This window comes from Aspergillus neoniger (assembly GCF_003184625.1).
Source record: "Aspergillus neoniger CBS 115656 unplaced genomic scaffold BO87scaffold_60, whole genome shotgun sequence".
NCBI lineage: Eukaryota > Fungi > Ascomycota > Eurotiomycetes > Eurotiales > Aspergillaceae > Aspergillus > Aspergillus neoniger.
Window position 1 is genome coordinate 52,547 of NW_020291188.1, and position 21,119 is coordinate 73,665.

Here is a 21,119-nt window from a genome sequence, read left to right on the forward strand (position 1 = left end):
CCCCCTCAGGAATTCCAGGCTCGGCTTAGGGCGAGCGTAGTCCTGGCTACAGCATCTTCGGGGGCCGGCATCAGGGTCTGCGCGCAGGTTCGCAAGACCGACGACAAGGATTGGCTCGAATTTGCGCCGATCTTTATTCGCTACCAAGGCTGACGGGCTCATCACTCGGCCAAGCTTACTTCATGTAGCACTTGAGTAACTCGTCGCTGAATATAGCGAAGTAGCCGGCCCAGACAGAGGTGAGAGCCCAACAAGCTTATCAGATCATCCTTTCGCTAAGATCAGGGCCAATGATCAAGGTAGCGGCAAGGCAGGCAGAGTACGCAGAGGCATGGCATGACGAGGGGGCCAGACTAGTTAGATGGTTCGTTAGGAGAGGCCGAGGGAGTCTAGACGTCGACCGGTCTTGACCGGTTCGTGTTGCGGCCAAGTGGAGTCGCCCGACATCAGATCGTCATCTTCCGACGATTCTCATTAAACGCCAGCCGCTGGAGGACCGCCATTGGTGTCCACCATCCGCATTGTCAATGGAATTATGCTTGTGCTAATTACAAAGTAGCCTCAGCCCCGTTTCCATGAATCCTGGCTCTTTTTTTTTCGTGACTCGTAAGGCCCGGAAGGCCATGAGGGCTGCCTGTCGGCTGCTTGTAATTTTAAATTGTTGACCTCCACTTTCAACCAACTCCCCTCCACCCCCTTTCCAACCCGTCTAGTGTCTGTTCTACGTTTCATTCTTCTATAAACTGGGTGATAACCACTTGCTACCTCTTTCATCTACAGCCTACTCCGTCTGTGCCTTGTATAAGCTAGCTAGCTGTCCGGGTCCCCAGACTGAAGATAAACCAACCTCAGCCCTAACTAACATCGGCGGGGTCGATTGGGCGCAAATTCCCACTGATTGTTCGAACATTTTCCTCCCTCGCCTCGCCTCGCCTATATTGCTATCAATTTAGTTCCTGCGGCGGTCCCACCACTCTTTTGACACATGTCACGTCTCCCATGTGCAATCTAATCAACAGCTGAAGCTTGCTCGTTTTCTTTCTTTCTTTCTTTAATTACCCAACGATCAAGCAATTGATCACCCTCGCCCTCACCCCACCCGCCTTCCACTTTGTGTCTGCACGGGCGTGTGTATACGTGTGCGTGTGCGTGTGCGTGTTTCCATTTATATACAGCAACGTGTACACGGAGGCCTGCGGACTCCGTTACATGTCTTCGTCACAGCCATTAAAAATTATTGTCGTTGCTCATATGCGCTCTTTGCTCGACCTGATAAAAAGATTTACTGCAAGGATACTACTATGAGCAACCCCTTCATTACGCCTAGACATCCCGCTGAGGGTTCGGCCGTGTGCAGCTTGATCGCGAGGAGGTAATTACCTGTACAATGCTGTTGTTGCGCAGAGCGAGCAATATCACTATAGCCCATCATTCACGGATTTGCATTTGAATTACGGGAGACGGAGAGAGAGAGTGTGTGTGTGCAACTAGAACACAAGGTCACGGATACTGAACTCCAGTTTTTACACCTATTTATGGCGTCTCCAGCGGAAAGGGAAGGACGGTTGGCAGTTTCTGCCAATGCCCGACCAAGCGAGGGGATCAAACAAACCAAGGAACGGCGACCAGGCCAGTTCTCAAGGCACCCAATCTCTCAGCTGCAGGGACCCTTCGAGGAATCGATACAGGAAGCCATTGGCATTGGGAACGGTAGATGGGTAGCCAATATTGATGCTCAATCTAGGCGCAAAGTCCTACTCGAAAGCCCCAAGTATGAACGGCTTTGTGGCAGGAAATGGCGCCAGAGAGCCGATGAAAGGCAAGCACTCGGTCGAGCTCCGGTCCCTTGAACTCGCTCAGCAACATTGCAAACTGACTGCCTCTAGATATCACCCCCTATGGAAACTCATCGCCCAGATGTCCTTTGGGGTCCACCTCCTAGTTGGAAAACTCGCCAAGTCCGACGTGGAGGTATTGAAAATCCTTCAGGTTCATGTAGACGAGATGGATGGATTTCTTAAGAGGACCTCGGAAGATTTTCTAATCATCCAGATTGACGTGCGCACACGGAGTAAGTATCTCAGCCTACCTCTCGAGAATCTAATGATTTTTGATGAGATGCTGGAGGAGCGCAGTTTCCGTGGCTCTATGATCGAATATAATGACAGGATCGAACATGCCATTGATCGATTCGCAACTGCGATCGAAGATTCCCTGAAAGACATCCAAAAAGGCCGGGAGGCGGTGGGTGCGCTGTGGACATACCTTCAACAGTCAGCCGAAAAGCATAGTCCATTGCCTGTTAGACTACTGGCTGTCTACCAAGCTATGCTCGCAAATGCGGAGGGCTGGAACATAGCACTTTCGAATCTCCGTCGGAAAGGTGTCGCTCTACAATCGGCCCTTCTTCAGCTTGGCCTGGCCACGACAGAACTGCAGCGACGTGTGGGAGTAGCAAGTCGAAAAGCTGTTGTAAGTTACCAGGGTACTGTCAAACCCATAACTGCGTGCCCGAGCTGAGATTTCGACAGGTGTCCTACATGCGAAGTACCAATGGATTGACCCGAAAGAAATCACTGCGGCAACGATTCATGGAAAGAGGCTCATTCGTTAGCGCACCGGCCTCGACTCCGAACAAACCCCTTCCCCGTGCTCCGGACCGTCCGGCGACGGCGACTCTCTCCCGGTCGACTGACCGTAATAGGCTCACGCAGAAGAGTGTTCCGAATCTCAGGGCGGCCAGGGAGAATGACGAGCGTAATGCGCACACGAAGCTACCAGACCGAGCCAAGTCTGTCAACGGTACTACTGACGGCTTCGACTCGGAAGGCTTTGTGCTTAAGCTTCGCCGTCTCTCCAGATCCAAGCTCAGAACAAGGGAACTTGCAAGCGACCATCCTGAACCCTTACCAGTGCGCCCTTCCACTGCACCTTCCAGGGCATCGAAAGCTCGAAGTATATATCTGGAACCACTGAAGTCCCTGCACAAAAGCAAAAGGGAACCAAGTCAGAAGGCTCATACTTCAATGGTGCCAGCCCAAACGGAACGTCCGGTTGCTGCTCAACCTTCAGCGAGACGAGAAACGATGAAAAACCAGTTACTGCAGTATTTCAAATCCGACAAAGTAGTTGATGCTTGGGAACATGAAACGCAGAAAGAGAAAAACAATACCGAGGATTCCTCCCAGGCCAAAAAGGCCGGCCCTTGGAGCGAGTTTTGTGCAGAGTCGTCCATCAATGACGATGGCTGTCTACAAATAAAATCGGACATGGTCGGATCTGATCTGAACAATGATATGGCATGGCTCCAGGAGGATGCTGGCGCGATGAATACTTATTCCTTAAAGCCAAAGAGGGATGTCGGACCCAGGATCCATGTCCTTTCGGTCCAATTTAGCCTTGCGCATGATGATAACGAACTAGAAAACCAAGGCCCTGAAGCGGAGCTTGAAGATACCCAGTCGGTCATAACAGCTCTTCCTTCCATACCAGCCGTGCCGGTGAATACGGAAGAATTTCATCCTCATTCGCTTTATCCTGGATACAATCTCGGACATCCCTCTGAACCTGCCACGGTCTTTACTTGATAAGGCCTGTATATTTTCGAGCGGCTTCAAGCCTGCCGGGCATGCCATCTGAAAGTCCAAGTCCAGTGTCACTGGGGCCGAAGTTCGCCACACATTGTTGCTTGAACAACTGATCCGTTTGCGATGTGGAACAAGGCAAGCAGCAAGTCCTTGTGCCTTTCGGGCCCGGGAATATCTTGTAATACCCCCAATACAGATACTACTCTGTACGACAAATTCTAGTTTCGGCCCTGTGAGCCACGCGACCAGAACGCAAAGGCAGTGCAACCAATTCAACGACAACAAGATAGGGTGAAGCAAGTATCTATCTTTCCTCTGTTGTAATGCGCCTACGTATTTTCGTGTTCACATTGTAGTTAGGTCGCGCCAGACGGAACCTTGAGTACCTCAGCAGCTTTGCGGCCATAGGAGCTCGTCTACTGGCTTACGCGCGTAAGACGCACGGCGCAGTACATCTAGCTGGAACCAGTAAACAATATAAAGAGGAGACATTTACGTCTCGATATTCACACCGGAATTAAATCGTATTAACGGATGCACCGATTCTCCTGGGCTGTAGTCATGAATAGCACACGAAGGTGTTCAGAAAATGATTACGGGCAGTAGACAACAGAAGGTAGAAAAAGGAACATAAATTTTAGAGAGAAGGCGGAGGGGAAGATTGAAGGACGTATAAAAGACGAGTAAGATATCACAAAGACAAGCCTCTACTTGCAGCGTTTCTCGACAATATTCGGACCATGTTCGTCAAACTCCTTCTTGGAGATCCACATCTGATGGAAGGTACCCAAACTGGCGAGGATACTTCCACCGATCCAAGAGCCAAACTTCCGCTCTGCGGTGTTTCCTGGGGCCGATATACGAACGCGTGGACCTGGGAACATCTGCATGAGCTCCTGGTTCAAACGGTCGGTGAAACCGTAGAGTAAGCTGGAGGCACCCGTGACAACGACATTAGCCAACAAGTGCGGGCGGATGTCGACGTCGACGCCGTTCAGCGCATTCTTGATGAGCTCGGGCACAGTTTGTGCCGGCGTCGGTGCGGGGAATGCCGATTCGGGGTCCGGGATTGCAGCTTTGGCGTCGAATAGGGATTCGACGACCTTGTAGCGATCGACTCCGAAGACCTGGTTGTAGCCGTCGGGGAACTCGAAGGGCCGGCCAGGGCTGCTCTTGGCCAGTTCTTCGTTCGAGACGCCGTTGGGTCCTGTGGCGGAGAGCTTGTTGGGGCCCGGCCAAACCTGGACAACACATTCCTTGAACTCCGACAGGGTTCGCTCTTCCAGAAGTGTTCTGTAAGATGCGTCAGGGGCTCTGTCGGGGGCGAAAGTCTTGTATTTAGCTTGTGGGGGTTGGCCGGCATCAACTGCTGTCTTGGACGAGATCAGATAATGAGGAGTGATCGTTATCGGCTGCGGGGCGTTCGACTTGAAGAGAGCGCGGATCTGAGATGAGATATAATCACCACCGAGAGGGGAGTGCTGCACTCCCCGCTTCAGTATCATACCGTCGTGGACCGGGGTTACGGAGATGTTAGAAGCGCCAATGTCAATCACAAGGGCGGAAGCCTTGCCGGCCGCAAAGCTTTAGGCGAGGAAGCATGTTAGCGAAATCTACATAAGACTCAGGCCATCGAACTGACAGGTCGGTACTTACGCTGAAAGAACACCGTTCCTGGCTAGATAGAAGGCCGGGGTTCCCCACTTCTCCATAGCAAGCTCGATAGTCTTCTCGCGCGACTTCGTGGGATTCCAGCCGGGCTCCGACATCAGCAGCGGGCTATCAGCAAGCAGCTTCTCCTCGGTTTCCACCCCTTCCATTTCTGTAGATAATTCGCCCTCCGGCACGTCGTTCAATCCGTTCTGTAGGGGATTTCCAGGCTTTGGGCCCGTCAGGCGCGAAGTGAAGGCATATTCCCATACTTTCTCTGCCATGTCCCAGTCCTCCACGATTCCATCGCGACCCATTGGGTTGTGAATCGACAGACCGGGCCGGGGCGTAACAAAGATATCATCACCGAAGACCAACTTCGACTGGCCATCTGAAGAATATTTCCCGTAGTATGTCGGAATCAGGGATTTGGGTGTGTCCTCCCCTGCAAATCCAGCTCGTGTCGTCGAGAAGCCGGGGTCGAGCACAATCGCCGACACCTCATCTAGACATTGAAGGGTCAGAAGTGCTAACAATAAAGTATCGCGCAAGGAATAAATGTGTCCTCAGCTACGCGCAACAGAGGAATTGACATACCTCCGCCATATTCAGCCGTGGAAGGTGGGATGGAGGGATTCATGGTCGGCGTAGACGAGCCAGGCGAAGGGTTTTAGGATGGTTCACTGCCCGAATTCAACCAACGACGCCGATGTGGGAGGGAAAGAGTAATCGAAATTGACGACGAGCGGTGGGGATCTTGTAGCCAACGGTTGCAGCGGGGCAGTTGGCAGAGGTAGAGGTAGAGAAAGAGGCGATTAGAGCAGATGATTGATTGATAGTGGAGGAGGCACGGGTAACTACTAGTTAACTTGAGATGGCCGATGATTGAATGAATAATCGCGGCGCGGCGGGAAGAGCGCGCCGGACTCTATTATCTACTACTACTACTACCGATTGCTCACCATCTACCGCCATCGCCTCGGTCTTATCTCCTTGTTTCACTGCACATTAATTCCTTCTGACCATTCTCTCCGTATAAATTATCTCTCAGTGCCAAGTGGGATCTTTATCTGTCCCGGGGAATTCAGGGACTTACTTCATGGAGCCAGAAATTGACCCAGCCTCCCTCTTCCGGCCGGGCAAGAGGCGGAAGTTCCAGCGACGCCGGCCAGAGGACAACGACGAGGAATCGCCTTCTGCGACAGAAGATGTTGCTCGTGTTTCAGAATCATCTACACCTCCGTCCTGGCAGGATGCCCCAAGCTCTGTCCCCACAGCAGAGATTCTTCGTTCGCGACGGCTTCAGCGAGCTCGAAAGGGTGGCATCGAATTCTCCGCCACCTCGCGGCCACTGGCCGGTAAGAATAGTCAAACGGCCGTTTCAACCGTGGCGGAGGAGGATCAAGAAAATGAAAGATTGCGAGCAATGTGCGATCGATTCACGGCCCATACTGGCCAAACAGTTGATGTTGACAAGCATATGTACGGCTCCCCCGTCTCTGTTTCTGTGCTTCGCATGCGCTCCAGCTGCAATGGCGACTAACAAGATAAGGATGGATTTTATAGAGTCTGAAATGGCTAAGCGATACCGGCGCGATAATTCGACCGAAGTTGCGATGCATGATACACCTTCGGCGACTGAACCGAAAGCGGCTGCTCTGTCTTCTGCTGACCTTCCCCAACGCGAACCGGCGTCTCTTGGGAAACTGCACGAAATTGATCTTGGTCACGAGACTACGTTGCAGAATATTGCCCGTACAGAGGCAGCGACGAAGAGACTCGCCGGGGATGGCGATCCAAGCCCTCCCACCGAGCAGAGCTCCGGGCCCAAGATGGCCCCGGCAAATGGGGACCAGAAGACGTGGCGCAATCGGAAACGACGGACGAGTGAAGACATCGAACGAGATCGACTGGTGGAGGAAGTATTACGGGAAAGCAAATGTGAGTCTTCCTTACGGTTCATGATATTGCACTGGGACCAGATTTATCTGGGAGGTTTTTCTTCCTTCTCCAAGTCCTTTGCGCTGACGTATATGTCGATATTCAGTGGATGTCTACGAGGGGCCAGAAGAGGAAGGTGACGAAGCAGTGGGTGAGGATGGGCAAGCGGCCGATGATAGGGTGGCAGAGCAGTTCAGAAGGGACTTTCTCGATGCCATTCAATCCCGGCGTCGTGTTGCGCGAGCAAGGAATACAAAGACAACCAAGCCTGAGGCTCCGCGCGGGCCCAAATTGGGAGGCAGTAGAAGTGCCAGAGCAGCGATGCGGGAGATGCAAGAGAAGTCTACCCGTAAATGAGACATTGAACGTTGAGGGAGTTAGTATATATAGAATTCCCAGGAAATACATTTGGGAAGCTAAAAGACTTGAGGCGGGGCCAATTGGTATTTTATCTTATCTTTACTTCTCACTAATATGAATCAAGCTCAAGATTCAACGTCTATTTGGAATGCAAGTAGATTCAGGGAAGAGGCCATGACATACATCCAGTAATATATGTACTACTAGTAGTAGTATCTCATGGGGCATCAGTTTGGCTATGTACTACTATAGATAGATGTATATATTTATTCAACTCCACCGAGAGGAAACGCGGCATCGGTGGAGAATACCAGAACTGGAAAATAACTCCCCTCATCCACCCTCTTTTTCTCCCTCGCCATTTTTCCTTTGCCAATATTTTATTTTCTCTGTAGATTCATTTTCCCAAATCTGCAGTCCTCCAAGCAAACAATGGCTACACAGAAAGCTGCCCAGTGGGCAGCATCTCTATCGTATTCTTCGCTACCTCCGGACGCCCTCCAAGCGGCCATCCGGAGCTTCTACAACTGGGTCGGCTGCACTGTCGGGGGCAGCAATCACCCCGCTGCTTCCATTGCCCGGAACTCTTTGTCCCGCTTCTTCGGGTCTCCCACCTCAACATTGTTAGGTACTAATGGGCTCCAAGCTGATGCGCAGCATGCTGCGTTGATCAATGGAATTGCATCGCATGTCCACGACTATGATGACACGCACTTGGAGACTATCATTCACCCTACCGGGCCTGTTGCGGCAGCTCTTCTAAGCTTTGCGCAATCACTAGACCGGCCAGTATCTGGACAAGAATTCCTCACTGCTCTCGCCGCAGGGATAGAATTAGAATGCAAGGCTGGTCTGGCTGTCTGGCCGAGCCACTATGATGTCGGCTGGTATGTCTACTAGGCTTCTCGCCCCCACGGACCCCTCACCCAAAACAGCCCTGTTTGATGGACTGACACCATTATTTAGGCACATCACTAGTACTACTGGTTCTATTGGGGCAGCAGTGGCGGTGTCTCGTCTCCTCGACTTGAGCCCAGAGAAGACGGCTCATGCCATCGGTATCGCCGCTACCCAGGTGACTGGTCTTCGTGAGATGTTTGGCTCGCACACCAAGTCCTTTCACCCTGGGCGCGCAGCCCAAAACGGCCTTTTGGCGGCTATTCTTGCTGCAGATGGATATACCAGTTCTTTGCAGGCTTTGGAGGCCAAGCGGGGCTGGGTGAAGGTCGTGAGTAACGACGACAAGCTAACTCAGCAAATTGACAGCCTGGAATCCAATGGACAATGGGAGCTTGCAAAGAACGCCTTTAAGCCGTTCCCGTGTGGTATTGTCATACACCCGGTCATTGATGGCTGTGTCTGGCTACATGGTGAGCTGCAACGGCGGAGCCTCAGACTGCAAGATATCAAGAGTGTTCATGTCACAGTTCACCCACTGGTCTTGGAGCTAACGGGAAAAACAAAACCTAAAGATGGGCTGGAAGCCAAGTTCAGCGTTTATCACGGCGGCGCCATTGGCTTGATTCACGGAAAGGCGACACCGGCAGAGTATGAAGATGCCGTTGTCACAAATCCGGAAACGATCGAGGTACGAGACAAGTTTGTGGCAACGGCGGCAGAGAATATCCGAGCGGATGAATGCCGGATTCTCGTTGAATTTGAAGCCCCGGGCGTCCAGATAGAGAAGCATGTGCACCATGCAGTTGGCAGTATCGACGCCCCCATGACAGACAGCCAGCTCACGGAGAAATTTATTGGCCAGTGTAGTTCAGTTCTTGGCCCAGAACAGGCAAAGATAATCAGCGATTGGTGCTGGAACTTGGAAACAAAGGATGACATCCGGCAGATTGGACAGTTCCTATAGGCCATCGAAGCCGCATCTGGGGATAGCGGAGAATGATCCTCCGCGGAGAAAATGCGGGGAAAGACGGTTCCCGTCTTGTAGGAGATAACAATGTGCGATCATATAGCCGTTTTCCATTGACTTTGTACAAATGTGCGGGGAACGATGTTAAGAGCCTCGGAATTGTTTTGCTCATAAAGGCGATGGAAGCCTGGAACGGAGAGCACGGTTGAGGAGACAGCGATCTGTATCTACTACCTAGACAGCCAACAATCTAGCAACCATGAGCAACCGCACAGGGGATGCAGTCGAGAATCCTGACGTAAAGGCAGATGTATCAGAATTGGAGTATGTGAAGGGCAATGCTCCTGGAAATGCTGGCCCGACTTTCAGCATAGAGGATGAGAACCGCGTCTACCGCAAACTCGACTGGAATCTGATGCCCCTGGTCTTCGTCCTTTATAGTCTATCGGTCCTTGACCGCTCGAATCTGGGAAATGCGAAGATCGCAGGCATGGAAGATGACATAGACTTGAGTGGGAGGCGGTATGATTGGCTTGCTACTGCTTTCTATATAGCCTGTGAGTTATGAACCTTACCTAGACCATCAATTGCTTCTTGCAGCGACATGAGAAATCTGCTTGATCTTGGTTAGAGCATCTCCTAACAAGCGCAATCAGACATTCTGTCGCAATGGACGACAATCGGTTGGAAAGCGTTCCCACCACACCGGTGGGTAGGTGTCACTGTGTTCCTATGGGGGTTTGTTTCGACTATTCAGTCAGCATGTACAAACTGGGCCGGCCTGATGGTCTGCCGAGTCTTTCTGGGAATAATCGAGGCGATGTATGGGCCAGGGGTGCCCTTGTATCTGTCCTACTTTTATCCGCGTGAGAAACTCGGCCTCCGGACTGGCATATTCTTGTCAGGAGCCGCTCTAGCGAACGCATATGGGAGTGCTCTGGCGTATGGAATTTCCCAAGCCAAAGGGTCAATCGGACCATGGAGGATCCTATTCATCGTAGAAGGTGTGCCGTCATGCCTGCTGGCCATAGTTGCTTGGCTTTGTCTGCCCGATTCACCCAAGACAGCAAGATTTCTGGATGAACGGGAGCAAGAAATCGCGGTTGCACTCTCCTTACGACAACCTGGGGATCGAGAAACCCAGGGTCTGCAATTGAAGCAAGTGCTGGGATCCTTGCTTGATTATACGAGTAAGTACCCAAAGGCACCAGTCCTCCTGTGCCCCCTCTTCTAATGCATCCAAATAGGCTACCCCCCAGCACTAATGTACTTTGGATGCAATGTCTGCTTCGCCTCACTCCCATTATTTGTGCCGACCATCATCTCTGAAATGGGGGCTTTCACGACCATCCAATCAAACGGTCTCAGCGCTCCTCCATATGTCCTTTGCTGGATAGCCATTGTCATCAGTGCATTTCTGTCGGATCGCGTCAACTTGCGCGGGCCCTTCATCGTGGGTGGCGCACTCATAGCTGCCATCGGATACATTGTGCTAGCTACGCAGACCACGGTGGCAGTCAGGTACTTTGGCCTGTTCCTGGCGACCCAGGTCTTTGTGTCCGTAGCTCTCATTCTCACATGGGTTGGTAACACACACGCCACGGACTCCAAGCGCGCTGGAGCCTTTGCTATCCTGGCTACTGGCGGCCAATGCGGTCCGATTTTGGGAACGAACGTCTTCCCTGATAGCGACAAGCCATACTACCGCAAGGGGATGTGGATCTCGTGCGGCGCATGCCTGATTGTAGTGGTTATGGGATGCTGGCAGATGTATCTGCTATGGCGGGCGAATCGGCATCTGGATAGGGAATCTGAGCAGAATGGGGGCGATTTGAGTGGGAACCAATCCGAGGGGAAGAATGAAGCTGACAGGCCATTCCGGTATATTTTATGAAGTAATCAGATGGGGTACTAACTATTTTGAGTGAGAAGTATTACTATACAAGCGCACTTGCAGATGATATCAACCATGGACCTGTGGATTCAAGTGTGTACTTGATTGTTGAAGTGAAACTTGTGGGATAGTAATGTAAGAAAGATAATACGTATTTCATATTAGAGGCATCTTGATGTCGTGGATTGTTTTCTAGATTCATGGTCCAGGAACCAGGCAATGGATCCGCTGGGGGAGGAAACTCATTCCTCAGACGTCGAGACCGACCATGGACCCGGTCTGGAAGGGCCTTGAGCTTTGAAGAATGGGAAAGCTGAAGTATGGGATCGAGCCAACAAAACGCAGAGTGTGGAATGTGGAGTCGGGGACCTGCTCCAAGACCATGGGATAAGACCACATGTGATACTTGAACTTGACGACGTTTTGTCTGTAGATACATACATACAGGATTATGTATCAATTCGACCAGTAAAAGGGACAAAACGGTTTGGACCGTAAGCACAACAATACGCAGGCTGCCATCAAGAGACTACTATCACTCATTCAATTACTCTCACTCTCACTCAAAAGAGTGCCGGAGTCCTAATTCCCGCCCCACTGCGTGGCTTCGGCAGAGGATTGGGCCACACGATTTGGCCCATGATGGAGCCATTTTCGCCCTGACCACCCCAACGAGGCAGGACGTTTGCCAACCGCGTCTAATTATCTACTAGTTCTAGTTGTTTGAGACTCCTCCCGTGTGAGCGAAGTGATGTGGGAAGAAAGACAGAAAAGGGAAAAAAAGTAAGTTGAGCCCAGGTTGAAAGTTTGACGGTTATCTGTCCATGACAATGGGCTCCATGAAGAGAAAGCTAAACGATGATCGACCTTGCGAACATACTAAGTATCAACTGCTGACAGGAAGGGGAATACTTGGTTACTGATTCTGCACAGCTGACAGATGTTGGTAGGGTAGGGCAGGGCAGGGCAGAGAGGGCCAAGTCACTTTCCACGACCCCCACCAGGCAGCTTACCGACCAAGACTCAATTGACGGTGTGTAGGCGAGATGGTACGTCTGGAGTAGAATGAAGTAATTATACCAGGGCCATCCTTGCAATTTTATTTCGGGAAACTGGGAGATGAGAATAGTAACTCGAATAATCAACACGGACGGGAAGGTTGAAAGTCAAGCTTCTATCGGCTGGTAACTAGACCACTAACTAGTCTACTTGTTAGTTAAAAAAGGTCATTTCCCCCCCCCCTTCCTTGACCCATGATCTTTTGACTTTGGAATCTTCACTAGGCAGGCCACTCCAAGTGCATAGAAAAAAAAAGTATAAAAAAAGTAGCGCAGACAGACAGACAGAGAGAGAGAGAGAGAGACAATCAGTCAACTAGCCTATGTTAGTACAAGATTTTCATCGTATCTTTGCTATGAATAGTTCGAGTCTCCATTTTCAGGTTTCACAACGAGACTGACTTCATGTATCGTGACTGGGTTTTGTGCCAGGACGGTGGCGCCGGGAAAAATAAAAAAAAAAAAACGATCGAGCCCAGAAATAAGACGACTAGCTTCATTAGCGGCAAGTCCAGACTGGCCCCAGCCGCCCGTTCCTGACCAACCCGCTGCTCTTCTGGGGTGGGGACCTGATTACATGCCCAATGAGAAGCTCGCATGGGGCGAGTTTCGAGACACTCAGGGGCAACTTAGTACTCCCAGTTTGTGTATGGTCAGAGTCTCGAACCACCTGCCGGGCCAATGGTCGTTAGCCAACAATAATACCCAATAACATTACTACTACTATCTGGTACCTGACAGTAGGAAGTAGTACTACTAGAGTGGTGGTAACGCAGAGTACGGGCTGTAAGTCGCAGGTAACTTTAGAACAGAGAGAAAGAGAGAAACGAGACAGTGACTGACCGAGACAGGCAGCTACTCTACTATCCAGTCCCATCCCATCTCATCTTTCCTTTCACACATCACTTCCCCTCCCTCTCTTCTCTTTCCCCCTCCTCCACCCCCATCATCCTCGGAGTCTGGTTGTCTCCATCCAACATTCGTTCTGCATGGTTCTTTCTTTCTTCCCTTTTCGTCGCTCATCCGTCGGTTTGATCTGTTAGCCAGCATCTGTCCCTTTCGCGCGTTTCCACTCCTTACTCACAACCCTATCACTCACTTTCTCTGCCTAGCCGCGCGCTCTCCTCAACCCACCACCCCCCCCCCCTTTTCTTCAGTCTCAAGAGTTGAGCGCCTATCCTCTTCTCTCGTGCTGGCAAACAATCTGTTTGCCCACAAGACTCTCTTTTTCTCAAACCTCTCTGCCCCCGTGCTTCATGAATCGCGCTCTCCTGCCTACACTCTCTTAACGTTTGCGACAGACAGCGAGTGATACAAGTCAGTGAGAGGGTGTGGGTGCGGTTCTCACCCTCTTTGGAACGGCATCCCCTCTCGTGGCTTGCTTCGATATCTTGTATTGCGGTTCTGCACACTCTTTCGAGCATCTGTTTGCAGCTTCAACAGTTTGATTCACCTTCTCTAAGCGATTTCATTCTACACAGGTTGATCCTGTCAACAATCTCCGTATCATCAGGCGAGCCGAGTTGCTGCTTGATCTTGATCGGCGATTCAATCTTGCGTCAAATATACCCTTATAATCGTCGCCAATCTTTCGAAAAGGAACTCTCCCTTACCTGCATAACCCCTGTGAAGAATTTCTTGATGCTGGCACCTTGAACATTCACAGCCTTGGGTAACAACATCCATCAATTGACAATATGCGGATCATTCCTTCTTTTTCGACCCTTACGGCGCTGGGTCTCCTGGCCACTCGAGCCCTCGCTGCCGATACCCTCAGCACCAATGGTCTGATAACGTGTATGTCAGACTCGGCTATCCAAGTCGACAAACTATCCGTTACCTACACCCGTTCTACTAGAGAGATCGTCTTCGATGTTTCCGGCACCAATGGGGTAGAACAGAATGTCACTGCCATCTTGACCATCTATGCCTACGGCAGTCAACTGTACTCCGAAACTTTCGACCCCTGCAGCAGCAAATACTACGTGGAGCAACTCTGTCCCGTTGCTGCCGGTAGCTTCTCCGCGACTGGCACCCAGACCTTACCTGAATCGATCGCCAGTGAAATCCCTTCCATCGCCTTCGCCATCCCAGACTTGGATGGTCAAGTGAAGCTTCAATTGCTGTCCAAGACCGACAATGACGAGCTGGCATGCATCCAATCGGAATTAACCAATGGCAATTCTATGCAGATTGCGGGTGTATCCTATGCTGCTGCTGGTGTGGCTGGTGCGGCATTGGCCGTGAGCGGGCTGTCAGCTCTGGGTGCTGTTGGCCACCCTGGTGCTGTCTCGTCTAGTCCCAGCTTCGGTGATGTCGTGAGTTGGTTCCATACCATGGCCACTAATGGAATGCTCAGTGTCAGCTATCCGACGGTGTACCGCAGCTTTTCTAAGAACTTTGCCTTTAGCACGGGCTTGATCCCTTGGGGTCAGATGCAGGAGTCCATCGATAACTTCCGAAAGTCGACCGGCGGCAATCTCACCGACAACAGCTACCAGTATCTTATCAATGCCACGCTCGTGTACTCTGACGGCACGGATTCTAGTTCCAAATCGAAGCGAGGACTGGATCTGGTTACAGGCTTGGCTAACCTAGCTGCGCGCGAGGTTTCGACTTCGTATAGCAGCAACACTACTTCGTCGTCTAACAGCACCAGCGATGATAGCAGTAGTTTCGAACATTTCGTCTCCGGTATTGAGGCCTATGCCGAAGAGCTCACCATCCCTCAAGCCAATACCTTCATGACTGTTCTGCTCATTTTCGCTATCCTAATTGCCGCTATCGCAGTTGGTATCTTGCTGCTCAAGGTCATCCTCGAAGTCTGGGCTCTCTACGGCTCTTTCCCGGACAAACTTACCAACTTCCGCAAAGACTACTGGGGTCTCCTGGGTCGGACCATTACCAACTTGATTCTGCTGCTGTACGGCGTTTGGGTGATCTGGTGTGTCTATCAGCTCAGCAGTGGGGATTCATGGGCGGCGAAGCTCTTGGCTGCTGTGGCGCTCACAGTTTTCACGGCTGTGTTATTGTACTTTGGTCTTAAGATCATGTTCGTGGCTCGAAAGTACAAGAAGGCCGAAGGCGATGCGTCCCATTTGTACGACAACGACGAAACCTGGCGCAAGTACAGTCTTTTCTACGACAACTACAAAAAGGACTACTGGTGGGCTTTCGTCCCTGCCATTGTATACATGTTTGCCAAGGGTTGCGTTATCGCTGCTGGAGATGGTCATGGGCTTGCCCAAAGCGCTGGTCAACTCATCGTGGAGGCTCTCATGCTCACTCTTCTGCTGTGGAACCGTCCTTACGTTGCCAAGTCTAGCCAGTGGATCAACATTTCAGTCCAAGTGGTTCGTGTCTTGTCAATCGCGTGTGTGTTGATCTTCGTCGACGAGCTGGGACTTTCGGAAACGACCAAAACTGTTACCGGCATTGTCCTCATTGCTATTCAGTCGGGACTGAGTGGTATCTTGGCCATTCTCATTGCCACCAACGCCATCATCCTCTGCATTCGCGAAAACCCTCATGCTAAACGGAAGAGGGAAGCTAGTAAGTGATCTAGTCACCGGGTTTGACACTCTTTGCGTTGCTGACTGTTGTGTTATTAGACAAAATGAATCGTGACCTCGACGATCTGACCCCTCTTGACGCCCGTGAATCTCTGCTCATGGAGCATCCTCCACGCAAGGATTTCGCTGAAATGAGCAAGTTCAACTTTACCGGTCCTTACGAACCTTACCGGGATCAACATGATTCGAAATCGCGACACAGCCCTACAGGTAGCACGGATCGGTTGGTTGATTCAAGCTACCCTCTTGAAGACATCAATGGTCGAAGTATAAGTCGAGAAAGCCGCCGAAGCCATGACAGCCATGAAAACCCCGAAAAGCACCATGCCACAACCCCGGGCTATGGGTTCGCTTACTGAAGCCCGTTTGCGCTGGATGGCACATGACGACGTACCAATACTTTCTTTTCTCGACCCAATATTCATCATCTTACATATTGAACATAGACTTTTTGTGTCAGGCAAATTTGACGAATTTAGCGTACTTGATTTGGTTGATGGTGGATCTTGGTATTTATTGCAATTTTGTTACGCCGCTCCTTTTTCCCTCTCTGACTCTCTTACTACCCTTTGTCTGCTTTTCTGTTCTGTCCCATCTGATTCCCACCATTGCCATTACCATTCATACCTAGTTCTAGCTTTCAGGCTTTCTTGTAAATTGGCGCTCATAGGGGATTGCTCCTACGCATTGTCTTGACCCCGTTATTGTGGATAGCCTGCGGGGAAATAATGCGTTGACAGGACGCGCAAGCTGCACTCTCTGCTCACACACTCAGCCGGATTTGAGGGTGCTGAGACCTACATCTTGTACTAGAAAGATAGAACTCCAAATTGAAAGCATTCAACCTGAATATACTCATCCCTAGTCATGATCATAGCGATTGCAAAACCCGAACTGGATGGTCAAGGTCATCTAATATCTGGGGAAAACTTGGTTTTGACTACGTAAGTCCTGCAGCTACGTTGCGATGAGCGCAGGATACGGCTTGGAGTTGGGAAAACAAGGACAGTGATTTTGGTTTTCGAACTGAAAAGTTGACATAAGAAGTACTGAGGGTAACGCCAATTTAGATTATATGCAACAACACCGACTCTGGGTTTTTCTGGTTCGATTCGAAACCTTCCGCCGAGGAGACTCCAGACTTCGACAGGGGGTAAAAAGCAGCCATGAGAGGGAAAATGAATGAAAGCATCACTCGGAAAGTTACATTAGACATCATCAATGATGGCAGGACGTCGCCTCCCCTCACCAACCGTTGTAATGGTCATACTATGAGTATGAGATAAGATAGATCCATCCCCCCATTGTTACGAAAGGCAGCAGCAGTTGCAATAGGGGAGGCGGGAAAACTTGATGGGAGGAGGACCAAAACCATGACAGTAACAAGAGAACGGAAAGAGACGACAGCAGAACGATACACCTATTCGCACACACAAAAGAAGGATACCGGCTTATCCCCGGGCATAGGGATGGAAGCCGCGGTGTCCTCCTCGTCCACCTCCACGATAATTGGCGCCTGGCTTGCCAGCGTTCTTGGGTCCTGTGGGAGCGTTCGCCGGGGCAGCGCTTTGAGGTTGCGGAGTGGGTCCTGCATCTGGGTCAGCTAGCGGAAAGGCAGACATCTATAATCATCACATACCGCGTCCCATGCTTCCAGCACGGTTCATGGCCTGGGGTCCAGTAGGAATGTTAGGCTGGGGTACTTCATCGTACATGCCTTCCCACGAAGTGGGCCCGCCCTGTTGGTACGGCGAAAAGGCCCGGTTTTCCATGGCTCGGCGTACCTGCTGCTGCTCATACTTTTGCTGTTCAAAAGCAATTTGTTCCTGGGCGTTATAACCAGGCCCCCCTCGAGGACCAGTAAAGTTCCCATTTCCATTAGCACTGCCTGGTGTTCCTCCACCACTACCACTACCACCACCACCACCACCTCCTCCTCCCATAGCATTTCCCAGTTGGGCCGGCATGCCCCCGACGTTGCTGCCCTGCCCTTGGCTCTGCATCTGCTGCATCTGTTGCATTTGCTGCATCATAGCGGGGTTCATCATGTTCGGCATGGCTTGAGGAGTTGCGCTCTGCGAAGGAGGACTGAGACTGCCTTGAGGCTGATTGTTGCCCATCTGCATCTGTTGCATCTGCTTCATCTGTTGCATTTGCTGCATCATGGCAGGGTTCATTCCACCCATTCCCATTCCGCCCATTCCCTGACCCTGAGCGGCGGCGACAGCCATCTGCTGTTGCATCAAAGCAAAATACTGCTGCATCCTTTGCCAGTACTGTGCCATCATTTGTGGTGTTAATCCACCAGCCATGTTGGCCTGTCCCGGTGCACCCGCTTGCTGCTGGGAACCATCACCCCCCATTTGACCACCCTCTCGGAAAGCGTCCCTGCCGCGGCGGAACCTGCGGTCTTCCTCATCACGCAGGTTGCCTCTTGGCTGAGCTTTCTTGACCTCTATGGGCTTCCCACAGATCTCCAAGGGGCCCGACAGAGCGGCTTCCACGGCAGTCTCGCTATCGAAGGTCACAAATCCGAAGCCACGGGGACGACCAGTATCCTTGTCGATCATCAGGGTGGCATCGATGACGCGGCCAAATTGAGCAAAGAATTCTTTAAAGTCATGTTCGTTGGCCTCTTGGCTGACACCACCAACAAAGATCTTGCTAGTCTTCTCTTGCTCGTCACGCGGGATCGCACGCTTAGGATCGATCTGTCATTCAAAAATAAGCTTATAATTCGACAATGGTCTGCGTGTTAGGATGAAAGAGGTTCTTACAATCTTCCCATCCAGGTAGTGCTCCTTGACCATGACAGTGTTCACTGTCTTCGGATCTCTGAAAGTCAAGAACCCAAAACCTCTAGAGCGACCAGTAGCACTGTCTCGCATCACAGTGCATTCCTGTACCTCTCCAAATTGAGAGAAGTAGTCCTTCAGAGATTCTAGGTCATTGTGTTAGACACGCTGTACTTGATTTGAATAGAACTGGTAGTGTTTGGAATATACATACGATCCGTAGTTTCCCAGTTCAAACCTCCGATGAACATTTTCCTAACCCATACCGATATCAGCAAAGGAGGCCACGCCACGAGGGCTTGAAGAAAGCAGACAAAGCAAAAGAGAAGAAAAAAAAAAGAATAGAGACACGAAGAGCGAGAAAATAATCTTGATATCAGAGGCGGGCATAAGTAGTAGACAGGTGGACAGGAGCTGAGACTTTGCTGCTGGGAGGCGGGGGGCTGATGGCCCATGCTTTTGATAGAAACAGGCACTTGTTCGGGGAGGCTAATTGTGAATGCTATTAAGCTGATCCTGAAGTTCCGGTCTCCCTAATATGGGGGTATCTAACTCCCCGCGCTGATCGAGTAGTGTCTGTTGCGCGAAGGGCATAGGTTGTGCTTGAGCAAAGTCAATCATGGGACTGATTGTAGTGACAGCCCGTGCATGTGCTTCAGGTTTCCTTGAAACGGGCCGACTTCCGAGTCTTGTATACACCGACCGGGGTGGCCAGAGGGCGGCTGGCTAATGAGGACAGAGATATCTCTAGTCATTCGACCACTGGTTTACGGGGCGACCCAGTGGATAATAAAAGGCCAGGCGAGATGTATCCCACGACAGAAGAAGTGCGCGTGAGTGACAAAAGAACCACGGGTTGGAGCATGGCAGGCGGATTAAGTCAACTTTCTTTTCTTTTTGTTCTTGTTTCCCTGGACCAAGGATCCTCTGCCTGTCTGTCTAATCATGTCCGAAGCTAGGTAATCTGATCGACATTGCCCAACCAGACAGCCAAGGCTGTTATTCCTTGCTGTGCACTATCAAGCTATATCGACAAGAAGCTATATAGTATCGGCTGTACTATAGTCGCTCGCGACAAGGGATCGCAGTGTCAGGAAACCGAAGTAAATCTCACCGCGGAAGTCATACCGACGGTGGATTGCTGAGATATAAACAAGTCGAGCACGGCCGAGGTGGATTTGCCTTCGCCCGAGTGATTTTGATATCCATACCCAAGAAAGAGCCTGAAAGCTGCATGTCCAAGGCTATCCGAGAATTCGTCCATCTAGCAACAACGATGACCCAACCGGATAAGACCTCGACTTAGATTAAGAACCTCATCCTTCTGCCCATGACGCCAAGCCCGTATATCTTAGTAGAGCCCACCCCAGGAACCATTGGCCCAGCCGCTGAAGATTTTTGATGCGCAGCTTCCAGCGCCCAACTCACTAGTTACGTTCACGGTGCACAGCAGGAAAGGCGGTACGTGTGCGAATATCACCGGCATTCCCAACCTACCATGAGCCATCCCCGCCAGAGGATAGAAAAAGAACCCAGCATAAGTGTGAAACGGGGTCGATTTATATCGCGCATGAACACTCACGTGTCCAATTGCAATCAAGGTACAAGCAAGGAAAACAAAAATTGCACGAAGTCTCTAACAGAGGTAGCACTTACCCGTCTTCTTTAATACCAGTGCCTCGAGGCTCGGACTCACCACCACCAGACATGGCATGATGTGCACGTCCAGTACCTACATGATCCGTGCCGTTCTGGTGGACTCCTTGATACGGGTGATGGTATGAAGCGTCTGTCTCGAATTCGATGGGGCCAGTTTCAACAGACTGAATAGGGATTTGGGAAGGATTGATAGGTGCAGCCGAGGGCATAGGATCGACAGATTTTGAAGTTTCCGTACTGGGTATGGTATGGCTTGTATTGTCGTCGGCTTCATAGCTAGAAAGAAAACATAGAGTTTAGAAACTGCCTAGACAATCCCGGTAAAATGGAGCACCCTACAGATCCGCGAAAAGATCTTCCTCAACGTCCTCGGGTTCAGCCATGGTGATCTTGTAACAGAGCAATTCAGGTAAGAATCAGGTCGCACGGAGGACAGGAAAGAAAGGTGATCAAGGTGACCAACTCTGAGATGGAGGCAACCGAGCCAGTCAAATCCGACCTAGAGAGGTATCAACGAACCGATGGCGACGAACTATTATCGCCAAAATATTGCCTCGGTGGAGATGGTAAGAAAAACAACTAGTTAAGTAAAGAGAAGGAAAAGGAGAGCAACAAGAGCAAGGGTGAAGTGGGTTAGTCGTAGAGACAAGGAGCAGAGAGGGAGGGAGGAAGAAAGAGGTGGAGGAGAGGAGAGGAGAAGCAGCTACACGGCGGAGGTTGAGGCGAGAGCGACGGG

At 50.9% G+C, this 21,119-nt stretch overlaps 8 protein-coding genes across 8 annotated transcripts; 5 read left to right on the forward strand and 3 right to left on the reverse strand.

Moving 5' to 3' along the window:
- Positions 1-1,535: 1,535 nt before the first annotated feature.
- Positions 1,536-3,587, forward strand: BO87DRAFT_411021 (uncharacterized protein; the record flags this gene model as incomplete). The annotated part of the gene is made up of 3 exons (XM_025626390.1): positions 1,536-1,819; positions 1,887-2,472; positions 2,532-3,587. The coding sequence occupies 3 exons, from the start codon at positions 1,536-1,538 to the stop codon at positions 3,585-3,587; spliced, it is 1,926 nt and encodes a 641-aa protein (XP_025474219.1).
- A 389-nt stretch (positions 3,588-3,976) lies between these two features.
- BO87DRAFT_370350 (actin family protein) lies at positions 3,977-6,082 on the reverse strand. The gene is made up of 3 exons (XM_025622024.1): positions 5,835-6,082; positions 5,244-5,742; positions 3,977-5,171 (listed from the first exon to the last, which is right to left on the reverse strand). Exons 1-3 carry the CDS (start codon positions 5,875-5,877, stop codon positions 4,295-4,297), a joined length of 1,419 nt encoding a protein of 472 aa, XP_025474220.1. The 5' UTR covers positions 5,878-6,082; the 3' UTR covers positions 3,977-4,294.
- Positions 6,083-6,199: 117 nt separating this feature from the next.
- Positions 6,200-7,662, forward strand: BO87DRAFT_463546 (telomere length and silencing 1 family protein). The gene is made up of 3 exons (XM_025629242.1): positions 6,200-6,719; positions 6,790-7,178; positions 7,285-7,662. The coding sequence occupies exons 1-3, from the start codon at positions 6,337-6,339 to the stop codon at positions 7,533-7,535; spliced, it is 1,023 nt and encodes a 340-aa protein (XP_025474221.1). The 5' UTR covers positions 6,200-6,336; the 3' UTR covers positions 7,536-7,662.
- Positions 7,663-7,970: 308 nt separating this feature from the next.
- Positions 7,971-9,402, forward strand: BO87DRAFT_391613 (MmgE/PrpD family protein; the record flags this gene model as incomplete). The annotated part of the gene is made up of 2 exons (XM_025624971.1): positions 7,971-8,425; positions 8,505-9,402. The coding sequence occupies 2 exons, from the start codon at positions 7,971-7,973 to the stop codon at positions 9,400-9,402; spliced, it is 1,353 nt and encodes a 450-aa protein (XP_025474222.1).
- A 131-nt stretch (positions 9,403-9,533) lies between these two features.
- BO87DRAFT_209981 (MFS transporter) lies at positions 9,534-11,321 on the forward strand. Its single transcript, XM_025618617.1, has 3 exons — positions 9,534-9,962; positions 10,062-10,595; positions 10,653-11,321. Exons 1-3 carry the CDS (start codon positions 9,665-9,667, stop codon positions 11,297-11,299), a joined length of 1,479 nt encoding a protein of 492 aa, XP_025474223.1. The 5' UTR covers positions 9,534-9,664; the 3' UTR covers positions 11,300-11,321.
- A 2,733-nt stretch (positions 11,322-14,054) lies between these two features.
- BO87DRAFT_321485 (transient receptor potential ion channel family protein) lies at positions 14,055-16,288 on the forward strand (the record flags this gene model as incomplete). The annotated part of the gene is made up of 2 exons (XM_025619935.1): positions 14,055-15,909; positions 15,969-16,288. The coding sequence occupies 2 exons, from the start codon at positions 14,055-14,057 to the stop codon at positions 16,286-16,288; spliced, it is 2,175 nt and encodes a 724-aa protein (XP_025474224.1).
- Positions 16,289-17,380: 1,092 nt separating this feature from the next.
- Positions 17,381-18,975, reverse strand: BO87DRAFT_321482 (heterogeneous nuclear ribonucleoprotein HRP1; the record flags this gene model as incomplete). Its single annotated transcript, XM_025619934.1, has 4 exons — positions 17,381-17,517; positions 17,569-18,640; positions 18,707-18,870; positions 18,939-18,975. The coding sequence occupies 4 exons, from the start codon at positions 18,973-18,975 to the stop codon at positions 17,381-17,383; spliced, it is 1,410 nt and encodes a 469-aa protein (XP_025474225.1).
- A 1,401-nt stretch (positions 18,976-20,376) lies between these two features.
- On the reverse strand, positions 20,377-20,766 carry BO87DRAFT_391617 (uncharacterized protein; the record flags this gene model as incomplete). The annotated part of the gene is made up of 2 exons (XM_025624972.1): positions 20,377-20,659; positions 20,723-20,766. 2 exons carry the CDS (start codon positions 20,764-20,766, stop codon positions 20,377-20,379), a joined length of 327 nt encoding a protein of 108 aa, XP_025474226.1.
- Between the last annotated feature and the right edge of the window lie 353 nt (positions 20,767-21,119).

What these genes read in the sequence shown, in the direction of transcription:
- BO87DRAFT_463546 (XM_025629242.1), top strand. Translation starts at nt 6,337, where the DNA reads ATGGAGCCAGAAATTGACCCAGCCTCCCTCTTCCGGCCGGGCAAGAGG. An exon ending in GTTGATGTTGACAAGCATAT is followed by an intron (nt 6,720 to 6,789) that starts GTACGGCTCCCC and finishes TAACAAGATAAG; the next exon opens with GATGGATTTTATAGAGTCTG. An exon ending in AGTATTACGGGAAAGCAAAT is followed by an intron (nt 7,179 to 7,284) that starts GTGAGTCTTCCT and finishes GTCGATATTCAG; the next exon opens with TGGATGTCTACGAGGGGCCA.
- BO87DRAFT_370350 (XM_025622024.1), bottom strand. Translation starts at nt 5,877, where the DNA reads ATGAATCCCTCCATCCCACCTTCCACGGCTGAATATGGCGGAG. An exon ending in CACGGCTGAATATGGCGGAG is followed by an intron (nt 5,743 to 5,834) that starts GTATGTCAATTC and finishes TTCAATGTCTAG; the next exon opens with ATGAGGTGTCGGCGATTGTG. An exon ending in AGGAACGGTGTTCTTTCAGC is followed by an intron (nt 5,172 to 5,243) that starts GTAAGTACCGAC and finishes CCTCGCCTAAAG; the next exon opens with CTTTGCGGCCGGCAAGGCTT.
- BO87DRAFT_209981 (XM_025618617.1), top strand. Translation starts at nt 9,665, where the DNA reads ATGAGCAACCGCACAGGGGATGCAGTCGAGAATCCTGACGTAAAGGCA. An exon ending in TACTGCTTTCTATATAGCCT is followed by an intron (nt 9,963 to 10,061) that starts GTGAGTTATGAA and finishes AAGCGCAATCAG; the next exon opens with ACATTCTGTCGCAATGGACG. An exon ending in ATCCTTGCTTGATTATACGA is followed by an intron (nt 10,596 to 10,652) that starts GTAAGTACCCAA and finishes GCATCCAAATAG; the next exon opens with GCTACCCCCCAGCACTAATG.